At 44.6% G+C, this 13,135-nt stretch overlaps 1 protein-coding gene across 2 annotated transcripts; it reads left to right on the top strand.

The window, feature by feature from the left end:
- Positions 1–574: 574 nt before the first annotated feature.
- Positions 575–13,135, top strand: pgap2 (post-GPI attachment to proteins 2). 2 transcript variants are annotated; one of them, XM_038709211.1, is made up of 6 exons: positions 575–894; positions 1,605–1,773; positions 2,276–2,525; positions 3,747–3,853; positions 12,445–12,553; positions 12,662–13,135. In XM_038709211.1, the coding sequence occupies exons 2-6, from the start codon at positions 1,606–1,608 to the stop codon at positions 12,790–12,792; spliced, it is 765 nt and encodes a 254-aa protein (XP_038565139.1). In that variant the 5' UTR covers positions 575–894; position 1,605; the 3' UTR covers positions 12,793–13,135. The 2 variants fall into 2 exon arrangements, with proteins under 2 accessions (XP_038565139.1, XP_038565140.1); XM_038709212.1 differs by lacking the exon at positions 575–894 and adding an exon at positions 1,291–1,438.

Raw genomic sequence — 13,135 nt, 5'->3', positions numbered from 1 at the left:
AGTTTCATTGTGATTTTAAGTAAAGTTGACATAAAAACCTGTTGTCTCGTCTTTAACCCAGACAAACGATGTTACAATAGAAATGATGAAGAAATGACGGCACAGGTGGGACATGAATAAATAGTGCAAGGAAATATTATTGGTGTGCAGAAGTATGTGTGACTAGAAGGAAAAGAGTTAAATAAAACACAGATTTTATTAGTTAAAAGTCAGTGAGATGAATGTTTGGAATGTAAATCCACGGAAAATGTAAAATATATACTGTCACTTTGTAGGAAATATAGGGATGAGAGGAAAAGGTTGAATCAAAAGATAAGTAAATGGAACCTTGAAGGTTTATTAAGAACAACAAGAGGAGGGGGGGGGGGTAAAGGACACACAGAAAGCTGTTGTGCAATATCTAAAGAATATATGTATAGGGATGTGTTTTAATTATTAATATGATGTAAAGTTGCTCCATCCAACATAATTCGTGCTACATACTCCGGTACAGTAGGTGGCGGTATGCACCTTTAAAAGTCATGGTTAACGAAAAGAAGAAGAAGAAGACCTTTATTCTGAAGGTTGTAGCGGAAGTTGTAGCTAGCTTGATTCCGGTCAAAGTTCGCCGCCCAGTCCGACAAAAAATCATAAAACTAACAGAAAAATCACGATTATAAAGCCTGTCAGTGACGCTGAGGTGTCTGCGGCAGCTGTGGAGAAGTTACACATGTGGCTAAGATACTTTAAACACATCTAAGTCTAACCTTATTTAACCTTAGAGCCGACTGGAGTTCGAAGCTAACGTTGGCTAATTAGCTTTGTTATGATCCCTGAGTAGCTAACAGGATTAGCTCTTTGGGCTAAAGGTGGTGAAATGAGCACCTGGTCGAGCCGCTCCGTGGAGCTGTAAAGGTGAGTGTTTCAGGTTATAACAGCCCCTTGGTTAAAAAAAAATAGCTGCTGACTGCTTTGCCTGGAAAGGTTAAACACTCGCTGTTCGTTTAGCAACGCGTTCTGTACATCCGGGAGAGAACAGCGCGCCGAACTCCATTCATATTTTTTAAAATTTTAAAGTTTACTCGCGTTGCAGCAGAAACTAATGCTGGTTTTTAGATGATTATTGAGTCTGGTGAGCTGCCCTACAGTTCGGCATAGATTTATAATCTGTAGATGTAAAGTAGCAGATTATATTGATCACTGAACACGTCGTGTAAACGGATGGATTAGGACTTTACAGCCTGCTGTCCCATTGAGAAGAAGGACTTTAATGGATTTCCGTGTCGTTTTAGGCAATATATTAGCTTGTTGCAGATATATCTGTGTCAACGTGTGGATCAATAAATAGCTAAACCTTTGAAGTGCAGAAATACCAACCAGGTCCTTTAAAGTCTCATGACAGAGGTTGTCCACCAGGGAGCGCTGACAGGATAATTTTCCAGCTGTATAATGTCACTCGGTATGTTTATTGATCACAGATTATCTTCTTCATTTGGCTAATATATATATATATATATTACTATACTTATTATATAATCATTAGCTTTACTCATCAAGCTTTGGACACTCAGCTGTTGTAGAGGTCAAATGTGTGATCTGTTTTGTCTTCTGTCATGTTTGTCCAGGATGCTCCAGGGGCCATATGGCAGCCTGGACCGGGACCGGCCCCTCATCCGGCTCCCCTTCACCAGCTTCGCCGTGGGGACGGTCCTGCTGCCTCTGACCGGCCTCATCGCCTGCCTCTTCCTTTCAATCATGTACCACTTTGAAGACGCAACGTTCACACACTGTCGTGTACGTACGGTATCACGCTGCTCTAACAAAATAATGTTTAATGTTGGACAAATGTTTGTTTGGAAGCAGAATGTTAATTTAGAAGCTTTAATATGAGAGGAATTATACACTAGATTCAGTGTGTTTTTATAGACTTATAACACATTTGGAGGATTTTACAGGTTTGTTGGAGGAGCAGCATGAGTCACTGTGAGACTCTACAACAATAAACATTCAGTTATCACGACGGCTGAAACGAACGATTATTCTCTCGATCAGGCGATCAGGTTAGATCCTGAAAATGTAAAAATGTGGATCCAAAGCTCAAGATGACGTCTTCGTCTTGTTTCGTCCAAAACCCAAATATATTCTGTTTTTTGTTGTAGAAGAGTAAGGAAAATATTCAGAATTTAGATTTTTATTTCTTTAAAAAGCTGGTGATTAATTAAATAGTTGACAACTAATCGGACTCGTCATCTCTCTGAGGACATCTTTGTGAGTTTTATTCTTTCTGTCCATCCAGGTATCAAACTACCTCCCATCCATCAGCGCCGCCATCAGCCGCGTGCCGGAGCGCTACATCTGGCGCTGCTGCATCGGCCTGCATTCGGCGCCGCGCTACATGGTGGCCGTCGCCTACTTCAGCTTCTACCGCGCCCGCTTCCCCCAGCGGCTGCCGGAGCTGCTGCTGAGCGGGCTGGCGCTCCTCTGCAGCCTCTCCGAAAACACCGGCCTGCTGCTGCTCACATACGTGGCGTCCACTGAAACCTACAGTGAGTACCACCGACACGTAACTCCGCTACAGTGAGTACCACCGACACGTAACTCCGCTACAGTGAGTACCACCGACACGTAACTCCGCTTAAAACGACGTGTTGTCATTTTTACTAGAGAAACGCTGATGTGGAGTTTCAGTGCTGATGATGATCTGTTGGTGAAGAGGACGGTAAATAAATATTTTTAGATTGACTCCATGTTAGATTAAAGAATACACGTTTGGGATAAAGTAATTAATCACCAGATTATCATAAATAACTTTACATGCTCCTGAACTAATGAATCTTTACATAAAGCCTTGGACCACAAAGCTAATCAGGCTCAGCTGTTACCTTCAGTTACTGTCAGCATAACGAGCTCCGTCTGTCCGTGTCAAACTGGCCGGCGCTGAACGGGTTCAGCAGGCGTTTATTAACCCCCTCGCTCTGTCGTCTCCCTCACTGGTGGATTTTGTTGCTCTTAAATGGATCACGAGTAAAATTAAAACGTTTTGACAGAGAAAATCCCCGTTTAGAGTCGGGTCCGTGTGGCGTCTCGTCCGTCGCTGCCTCATTGTCAGGGGTCACAATCAGCTGTTACTCCATAATCAGAAAATTATTATTTCTTCTTTTTTTCTTTTACTTAAAACCTTCCCTGCTTCCTGGTCTCTGTTCCTCTAAATGGGACCATAATTTACTAAATGAACATCACGCTGTGTTGAAGAAGACTTGAAACTACTACTACTGTTTACTGAGGGAATAAATCAGCTGAGAAGCAGAAACATTTTCTCAGAGACTTCTATACAATCACACTTCTTTCTGCAGGCGCTGGAGTCGCCCCCTGCTGGCTGCTGGAGAAGACGCAGGTTTAAGGCTCTTAACTTTTCAGACCTCGTTCTGTCTCGTTTGCTGCTTGATTTTTACAGTTTAACCAAACACTTTATGCTAAGCTAAGCCAACCAGCTGCTGCTGTAGCTTCATATTTACTGTACAGACATGAGAGAGGCGTCAGTCTGGACATCTGAGTCCCAGAGAGGAAGAGGGTTCCCTACATGTTGCTGTAGTTTAAAAGGGTTCAGTTATATTCCATGTTGTAAAGCAGCTGCACGTGTTGTTGAAGCGCTCGCTGTCACGCACTCATCAGAGCTCCACGAGCCTGCTGCTAATGTATTCACTGTTACTGCTGCTGAAGTGTTGATCTGAACTGAGAGGCGACAACCGTCTTGTTTGTGTCTGCAGGTGTTCATAAAAACGGTTTCATCGTGTTCATAGGAAGCTCGCTGCTGCACATGCTCATTACATGCAGACTTTGGTACGTGATCAAGAGAAACTACGGGAGCCCAGAGGTAAACACACCTGTCTGTCTGTCTGTAGTGGAATCTGTTATTCCTATAATTAACCAACTAATCATCATCATTTACACTAGTGGTCAGAACTTTTATAACAGCCTCCATGTTTGTTGTTTGTATTTAAATCTCAGTAGTCCAGTGAAAAACCTGAAATGGTACAAAAGTAGTTAAAATGTCACAAAAACAGACATTTTCAGATCTAAAATTAACAATTAAATGAAGGGGTTTGTTCATTATTTCACTGTAGGATCAACTGATAACCAGCCGCTCTGTCTTCCTTCATAAATATTATATCAAAAATATATATAATGAGTCCAAATAAAGCTTCTGAGGTGTATTAACAGGCTGCTCCAAGGTGTTTACTGTAGAAATGTGGTTAATTTCCTTCCACTGCTACTTGAAGTTAAGTCATTACACTGTTACACTGTTCTACAAGCTGCACGCTCACTACTTTACACTGTTCTACAAGCTGCACGCTCACTACTTTACACTGTTCTACAAGCTGCACGCTCACTACTTTACACTGTTCTACAAGCTGCACGCTCACTACTTTACGCTGTTCTACAAGCTGCACGCTCACTACTTTACGCTGTTCTACAAGCTGCACGCTCACTACTTTACGCTGTTCTACAAGCTGCACGCTCGCTACTTTACGCTGTTCTACAAGCTGCACGCTCGCTACTTTACGCTGTTCTACAAGCTGCACGCTCGCTACTTTACGCTGTTATACAAGCTGCACGCTCGCTACTTTACGCTGTTATACAAGCTGCACGCTCGCTACACGCTCGCTACTTTACGCTGTTATACAAGCTGCACGCTCGCTACTTTACGCTGTTATACAAGCTGCACGCTCGCTACACGCTCGCTACTTGACACTGTGACACAAGCTGCACGCTCGCTACTTGACACTGTGACACAAGCTGCACGCTCGCTACTTGACACTGTGACACAAGCTGCACGCTCGCTACTTTACACTGTGACACAAGCTGCACGCTCGCTACTTTACACTGTGACACAAGCTGCACGCTCGCTACTTTACACTGTGACACAAGCTGCACGCTCACTACTTTACATTGTTATACATCTGTACGCTCACTACACGCTCACTACTTGACACTGTGACACAAGCTGTACGCTCACTACTTTACACTGTGACACAAGCTGCACGCTCACTACTTTACACTGTGACACAAGCTGTACGCTCACTACACGCTCACTACTTTACACTGTGACACAAGCTGCACGCTCACTACTTTACACTGTGACACAAGCTGCACGCTCACTACTTTACACTGTTATACAAGCTGTACGCTCACTACTTTACACTGTTCTACAAGCTGTACGCTCACTACTTTACACTGTTCTACAAGCTGTACGCTCACTACTTTACACTGTTCTACAAGCTGCACGCTCACTACACGCTCACTACTTTACACTGTTATACAAGCTGTACGGTCACTACTTTACACTGTTCTACAAGCTGCACGCTCGCTACTTTACGCTGTTATACAAGCTGCACGCTCGCTACTTTACGCTGTTCTACAAGCTGCACGCTCACTACACGCTCACTACTTTACACTGTTATACAAGCTGTGCGCTCACTACTTTACACTGTTCTACAAGCTGCACGCTCACTACACGCTCACTACTTTACACTGTTCTACAAGCTGCACGCTCGCTACTTTACACTGTTCTACAAGCTGCACGCTCACTACTTTACACTGTTCTACAAGCTGCACGCTCACTACACGCTCACTACTTTACACTGTTCTACAAGCTGCACTCTCGCTACTTTACACTGTTCTACAAGCTGCACGCTCACTACTTTACACTGTTATACAAGCTGCACGCTCACTACTTTACACTGTTCTACAAGCTGCACGCTCACTACTTTACACTGTTCTACAAGCTGCACGCTCGCTACTTTACACTGTTCTACAAGCTGCACGCTCGCTACTTTACACTGTTCTACAAGCTGCACGCTCACTACACGCTCACTACTTTACACTGTTCTACAAGCTGCACTCTCGCTACTTTACACTGTTCTACAAGCTGCACGCTCACTACACGCTCGCTACTTTACACTGTTCTACAAGCTGCACACTCGCTACTTTACACAGTTCTACAAGCTGCACGCTCGCTACTTTACACTGTTCTACAAGCTGCACGCTCACTACTTTACACTGTTCTACAAGCTGCACGCTCACTACACGCTCACTACTTTACACTGTTCTACAAGCTGCACACTCGCTACTTTACACTGTTATACAAGCTGCACGCTCACTACTTTACACTGTTCTACAAGCTGCACGCTCACTACTTTACACTGTTCTACAAGCTGCACGCTCACTACACGCTCACTACTTTACACTGTTCTACAAGCTGCACTCTCGCTACTTTACACTGTTATACAAGCTGCACGCTCACTACTTTACACTGTTCTACAAGCTGCACGCTCACTACTTTACACTGTTCTACAAGCTGCACGCTCACTACTTTACACTGTTCTACAAGCTGCACGCTCACTACTTTACACTGTTATACAAGCTGCACGCTCACTACTTTACACTGTTATACAAGCTGCACGCTCACTACTTTACACTGTTATACAAGCTGCACGCTCACTACTTTACGCTGTTATACAAGCTGCACGCTCACTACTTTACGCTGTTATACAAGCTGCACGCTCACTACTTTACACTGTTATACAAGCTGCACGCTCGCTACTTTACACTGTTCTACAAGCTGCACGCTCGCTACTTTACACTGTTCTACAAGCTGCACGCTCGCTACTTTACACTGTTCTACAAGCTGCACGCTCGCTACTTTACACTGTTCTACAAGCTGCACGCTCGCTACTTTACACTGTTCTACAAGCTGCACGCTCACTACACGCTCACTACTTTACACTGTTCTACAAGCTGCACTCTCGCTACTTTACACTGTTCTGCACGCTCACTACACGCTCACTACTTTACACTGTTCTACAAGCTGCACGCTCGCTACTTTACACTGTTCTACAAGCTGCACGCTCACTACTTTACACTGTTCTACAAGCTGCACGCTCACTACACGCTCACTACTTTACACTGTTCTACAAGCTGCACTCTCGCTACTTTACACTGTTATACAAGCTGCACGCTCACTACTTTACACTGTTCTACAAGCTGCACGCTCACTACACGCTCACTACTTTACACTGTTCTACAAGCTGCACGCTCGCTACTTTACACTGTTATACAAGCTGCACGCTCACTACTTTACACTGTTCTACAAGCTGCACGCTCACTACTTTACACTGTTCTACAAGCTGCACGCTCGCTACTTTACACTGTTCTACAAGCTGCACGCTCGCTACTTTACACTGTTCTACAAGCTGCACGCTCGCTACTTTACACTGTTCTACAAGCTGCACGCTCGCTACTTTACACTGTTCTACAAGCTGCACGCTCACTACACGCTCACTACTTTACACTGTTCTACAAGCTGCACTCTCGCTACTTTACACTGTTCTACAAGCTGCACGCTCACTACACGCTCACTACTTTACACTGTTCTACAAGCTGCACGCTCACTACACGCTCACTACTTTACACTGTTCTACAAGCTGCACGCTCACTACACGCTCACTACTTTACACTGTTCTACAAGCTGCACTCTCGCTACTTTACACTGTTCTACAAGCTGCACGCTCGCTACTTTACACTGTTCTACAAGCTGCACGCTCACTACTTTACACTGTTCTACAAGCTGCACGCTCACTACTTTACACTGTTCTAAAAGCTGCACTCTCGCTACTTTACACTGTTCTACAAGCTGCACGCTCACTACACGCTCACTACTTTACACTGTTCTACAAGCTGCACTCTCGCTACTTTACACTGTTATACAAGCTGCACGCTCACTACTTTACACTGTTCTACAAGCTGCACGCTCACTACTTTACACTGTTCTACAAGCTGCACGCTCGCTACTTTACACTGTTCTACAAGCTGCACGCTCACTACTTTACACTGTTCTACAAGCTGCACGCTCACTACTTTACACTGTTATACAAGCTGCACGCTCGCTACTTTACACTGTTATACAAGCTGCACGCTCACTACTTTACACTGGAGCAGAGTGTCATTTCTTCAGTGTCACATGAAAAGATCAGAATCAGATATTTACAGACATGTGAGGGGTGAACTCACTTTAGTACTGTATTTAAGTACCATATGTGGAAGCTTCTCTTGCCTTTTTAATATCATTTTCAAAACCAAAGAAACAGTATTTGTACAAAATATTAGGCTCGACCTTTTAATGAAAACTAAAAAAAGATAAAGAAGAGAAGACGCGTAACAACAAGCAACATCATGTAGTTTAAACCGTCTCTTGTGACGTAGACTGAGCCTTTATGGATCGAGTTCAGACACTTTAGTTTTTCAGCAGTATTAAAGGTGAAACACGAATAAAATCAGGCTTCACTCATTTGTAGGATTAGATTCCAGCGTAGGATTGTTTGACTCGTGTGATCCAAACATTTCTGGTTTCCAGAAAGTCCCAAGAGTCAAAATCAATATAAAAGAGACCATTTCCAAAATCCACAATATGTTTCTCTTTGCTGTCCGGCTGCAGGCACAGGGAGGCAGCAGCTGTCCTGCAGCAACCTAACGGCTCCTGAAATCACATTTATAACACTTTCACATCAACGACTGGAGAAAGATGAAACTGGAGGACCATCATCCTACTGAGCTCTCAGTTTTCTCTGCCTGGAAAACTTGATTTATGCCGTTTTACCAGTACCCGCTCGCCTCCACTCGGTTTGACCGTCCTCCGTTTTCCATTGCAGATAGGACCCCTCAATGTAGCTGGTCGTCATAGCGACGCCATAGACGCCATACATAGCTGCCGCAACTTAATGTTCAATGCGACGCCGCACACAGCTTTCTCTTTTTTAAGTTAAAGCGTTTGAACCTTCCTCAGAATGTAAAGACAGACAAGCGGTATGAAAACCTTCCAGCTGTGTTTTCCTCTGCCGTTGTTGCTGCAGCGGTCTGTGTGACGGCGGGAGCAGAGGGCTCTGTGAGCGGGCGGCTGGCCGGCCTCACACGCTCCTCCCGTGGATCACAGCAGGCTTCCCCCGCCGCCACCTGCAGAGCTCCTCAACTCTGAAAATATTCAAGCACATTCTTGTTCCGCCATCACTTTATGTAAAACTGTCAATATTGGAAATCTACACAGCTGATTTCTCACCTCAAAACTTCTCAGAAGTGGATTTAGTGATGAAAACTGTAAAATATAAAACTTCCTGTTGCTGGCCTCTGTCTGGTGCAGTGAATAGTGACGATTCTCTCTGATCAATCAGCAGTCTGTTGTGTTTTCACGTTACATTTTAGTATCCCTCAGCTCGCTTGACGGAGGTGAGGTGATATGGAAAAAAAGTACCTGGAAGCAGGTGCAGGTGCAACATTTCTACAGTGGAAACCCAATCAAAGGCGAGTCGAGCTGATGGGCTTTAGTTATACTTATATATTTAAGTTGTACCTTGGTGGAGACATTATACATTATACGGATGTTGCTGCTGCAGCTCGTTCTGAAATTTTCAGTTTCAGACTGCAGCTGATGATTCTTTTCATTCTGGATCCATCTGCTGATTATTTCCTCCATGAGTCCATTTATCGTTTGGTTTGTAAAGACTCTCTTGTTTTATTCAGAGGTGACGCAGCGAGCAGCCAGAAACACCTGAGCTGAAATGACCTGATGTGCCAGCTGTCAGTGTTCAGTGTCCTCCTGCGGGGGGCGCTGCAGAGCCACAAACCCACCTCCTGGGCACAGAGCAGGTCTTTGAAACCCAGCTTTATTCAGCCAGTCAGTGAAACAGGGAGACTCCAAGAGGGTTTAGGAGATTCCAGGGGACCTTGAAGGGGTTCAAGGAGTGCTTGAGGACATTCCAAGGGTCCTTAATAATCCCAAAGGTGCTTGTAGCGTTTAAAGAGTGTTTTGTGATACTTGAACGGGGGAAGGAGTGCTAAAGGAAGAGGTCTTTGAGGAGGTTTTTGGGGTCCCACATGCAGCCACAGACTGAGTCCAGGTGGTGTCCAGCAGGAACCTGGCGTCTGCGTGTTGGTGTCTGTTGGGGGGGGGGGGGTTTCAGACGCTGAACTTCAGCTCGGCCTCCCCGTCGAGCAGGAAATACACGAATAGGTTCCAAATTTAACTTCTGTCTGAATGTTATTTAGGTGCTTCCCTGTTTCTGTAAACGTGTCACGCACCAGTTTCACCAGAGCTCCAGTACCCGTGGTCGCTTGCGTCATGTGACCCGCTGAGCTTCCAGGAAAGCTGCATAAACTGACTCGCAGGGCGCCGCCTCCTGCTTTTAATATTTTTAATCTTCTCAGGTTTGTCACGCGTCCCGGAGAAGCTTCTTCACTGACTCGCCGTGTCGCGGGTTTACTCTCAGAATAAGTCTGTGAAAGGAGGGAGGATGGCGAGGTGTTCATGGAGACGGTCACTCCTGCTCTGTGAGCTGGGACGATGTTGTCCTGCGTCCTGAGTGCTCGGTTTTCAGCCATCAGCGGTTAGCGGTTAGCATGGATGTACAGACAGACAACCGCTTGAATCAGAGCTGCGATCATGAAACGATTATTAATGCTTCTCTACGTTCTATATAGAAAACAACAGATTTATGACAAACTGCTGTTTTTACTTCCTTCATCTTTTTGTTTATTAGCAGCAGATAATGCAGGGGAAAAAAAATCAGTTTTAGAGCTCCTCCATGTTTGTAGTTCTGTAAATCTAAGTACAGTGGATAGAAAAAGTCGACACACCCCTGTTAAACTGCCAGCTTCTTGTGGTGGAAAATAATAAAACAAAGTAGAACTTTTTCCACCTTTTAATGTGAACAATTCGATAGAAAAACAAACTGAAATCTTTGAGGGGGAAAAATAAAAACCCAACAATAACCTGGTTGCATAAGTGTGCACACCCTTAGACTAATACTTTGCTGAAGCACCTTTTGATATTATTACAGCAGTCAGTCTTTTTGGGTAGGAGTCTTTCAGCATGGCACATCTTGACATGGCAATATTTGCCCACTCTTCTTTGCAAAAGCGCTCCAAATCTGTCAGATTGCGAGGATGTCGCCTGTGCACAGGCCTCTTCAGATCACCCCACAGATGTTCAGTTGGATTCAGGTCTGGGCTCTGGCTGGGCTGTTCCAAAACATTAATCTTCTTCTGGTGAAACCGTGCTTTTGTGGATTTGGATGTGTGCTTCGGGCAGTTGTTGTGCTGAAAGGTGAACTTCATCTTCAGCTTTCTAACTGAAGCCTGAAGGTTTTGTGCTAAAACTGCCTGGTATTTGGAACCGTTCATAATTCCCTCCACCCCGACTAAGGCCCCGGTTCCAGCTGAAGCAAAACTGCCCCAAAGCGTGATGCTGCCACCACCATGCTTCACTGTGGGTTTGAGTTCCTTGGGTGATGTGCAGTGTTGTTTTTGCACCAAACATACCTTTTGGAATTATGGCCAAAAAGTTCTACCTTGGTTTCATCAGACCATAACACATTTTCCCACATGCTTTTGGGGGACTTTTGCAAACTTCAGCCGTGCTTGGATGTTTTTCTTTGTAAGAAAAGGCTTCCGTCTTGCCACCCTACCCCATTCATATGAAGAATAAGGAGATAGTTGTCACATGTACCACACAGCCAGTACCTGCCATAAATCCCTGCAGTTCCTTTAATGTTGCTGTAGGCCTCTTCCATGTGTTCCATGGTATATCTAATGCTTTGGAAACTCTTCTGTACCCGTCTCCTGACTTATGTCTTTCAACAATGAGATCTCTCTGATGCTTTGAAAGCTCTCTGCGGACCGTGGCTTTTGCTCGGAGATGCGACTAAGAAAATATCAGGAAAATCCTCCTAGAACAGCTGAACTTTATTTGTGATTAATCACAAAGTCACGCTAAGTGATGAAAGGTGTGTAATGACTTCTAGCTTCATGTGAGCCGGATTTAGTCCTTTGTTTTCACCCGGCTGTGTTTTTATTTCTGTCCAAGTTCTAACTGGTGTGCCGTCCCGGCCAGAGATTTCAGTCTCATTTCAGACTTCCTGGGTAAATAAAAGGTTAAAACAATATAAAGCTCTACATGCTGTGGTCTGTGCTGTAACATAAACAATAAATGAACTAAAAGAGTAATAAAGCCGAGCTGGGGATCAGATCTCAGTACATTTTGTCTCTGAGAGCTGTTAGTTTCTCATTTCTTATTTTTTTTTACCTTACTTCATTATTTTGGAATTTTCCACAGCTGTTAGTCAGAAAACCCCAAACGACGACGCCGTTAAGAGGAATTTTCTTTGTTTTTTTGTTGACTAATATGTTCTCAGCGAGTTTAGGTGGATGAACAACTCGAGCAACGTTTACGTCACCAAAACAGTTTGGCAGCGTTTAAGGTGTTCCGATAGATTTATTGATTATTTAAAGCTGAATGTCTTTGGGTGTCTGTGAAATTGTGACTGACTCAAGTTATTTAAGAGAATCATTTAGTTGCAGCTCGGTGACTCGTGCGTCTGAGCTTCTATCTATAAATCAAAATTCTCTCTTTCACAGGAAATGACATCATATCGATGGAAGGTGCGTCTCTTCCTGTTTAACGTCAGCTGTTGTCTGGCCGCCGCGTACTTCTTCAGGCGCCACAACAAGTTCTGTGAAACCGGAGGTGAGCGAGCGTCAGAGCCCCGCTGTGATGGGTTGCAGGGTGATCCTCCACAGGTATTCACTTCCTGTCTCTCTGTCCTCACTTCCTGTCTCTCTCTGTCCCCTCCAGTCTACACGCTGTTCGCCCTCTTCGAGTACCTGGTGGTCCTCTCCAACATGGCCTTCCACATGACGGCCTTCTGGGACTTCGGGAGCAAAGAGGTGATCGTGGCCACGCCGCCGGAGGACAAGCGATACTGAGCAGCGGCCTCGCCCGTTTGGACTTTTTGTTTTAAAGGAATCCACCAATGACGCACCAGGAAGCCGGTCTGAACTTTGTGTGATGTGTGAACACGCCGTGCGGCCTCATGAACATTATGCGACACTGATGCCTTTTGTCAGCAGGTGAGATTTAACTTCCTGTCATTCCAACAACACCTGTGTTCTTCTACCTGCTCAGGAAGCAGCTTCACCGTCTTGGGACCGATTCACTAATGGTTTTTAAACGCCGCTTCAGCAGCGACGGCACAACAGTTTCTACCCAAACTCACTGAGAACATATTTGTCAACATAAAATAAAGAAAGTACCTTTTTAAAAACGTCA

Source organism: Micropterus salmoides, unplaced genomic scaffold (genome assembly GCF_014851395.1).
Source record: "Micropterus salmoides isolate LMB-PRFRI ecotype aquatic unplaced genomic scaffold, ASM1485139v1 Ms_hic_scaffold_9, whole genome shotgun sequence".
NCBI lineage: Eukaryota > Metazoa > Chordata > Actinopteri > Centrarchiformes > Centrarchidae > Micropterus > Micropterus salmoides.
This window is presented reverse-complemented; position numbering and strand designations above follow the sequence as displayed.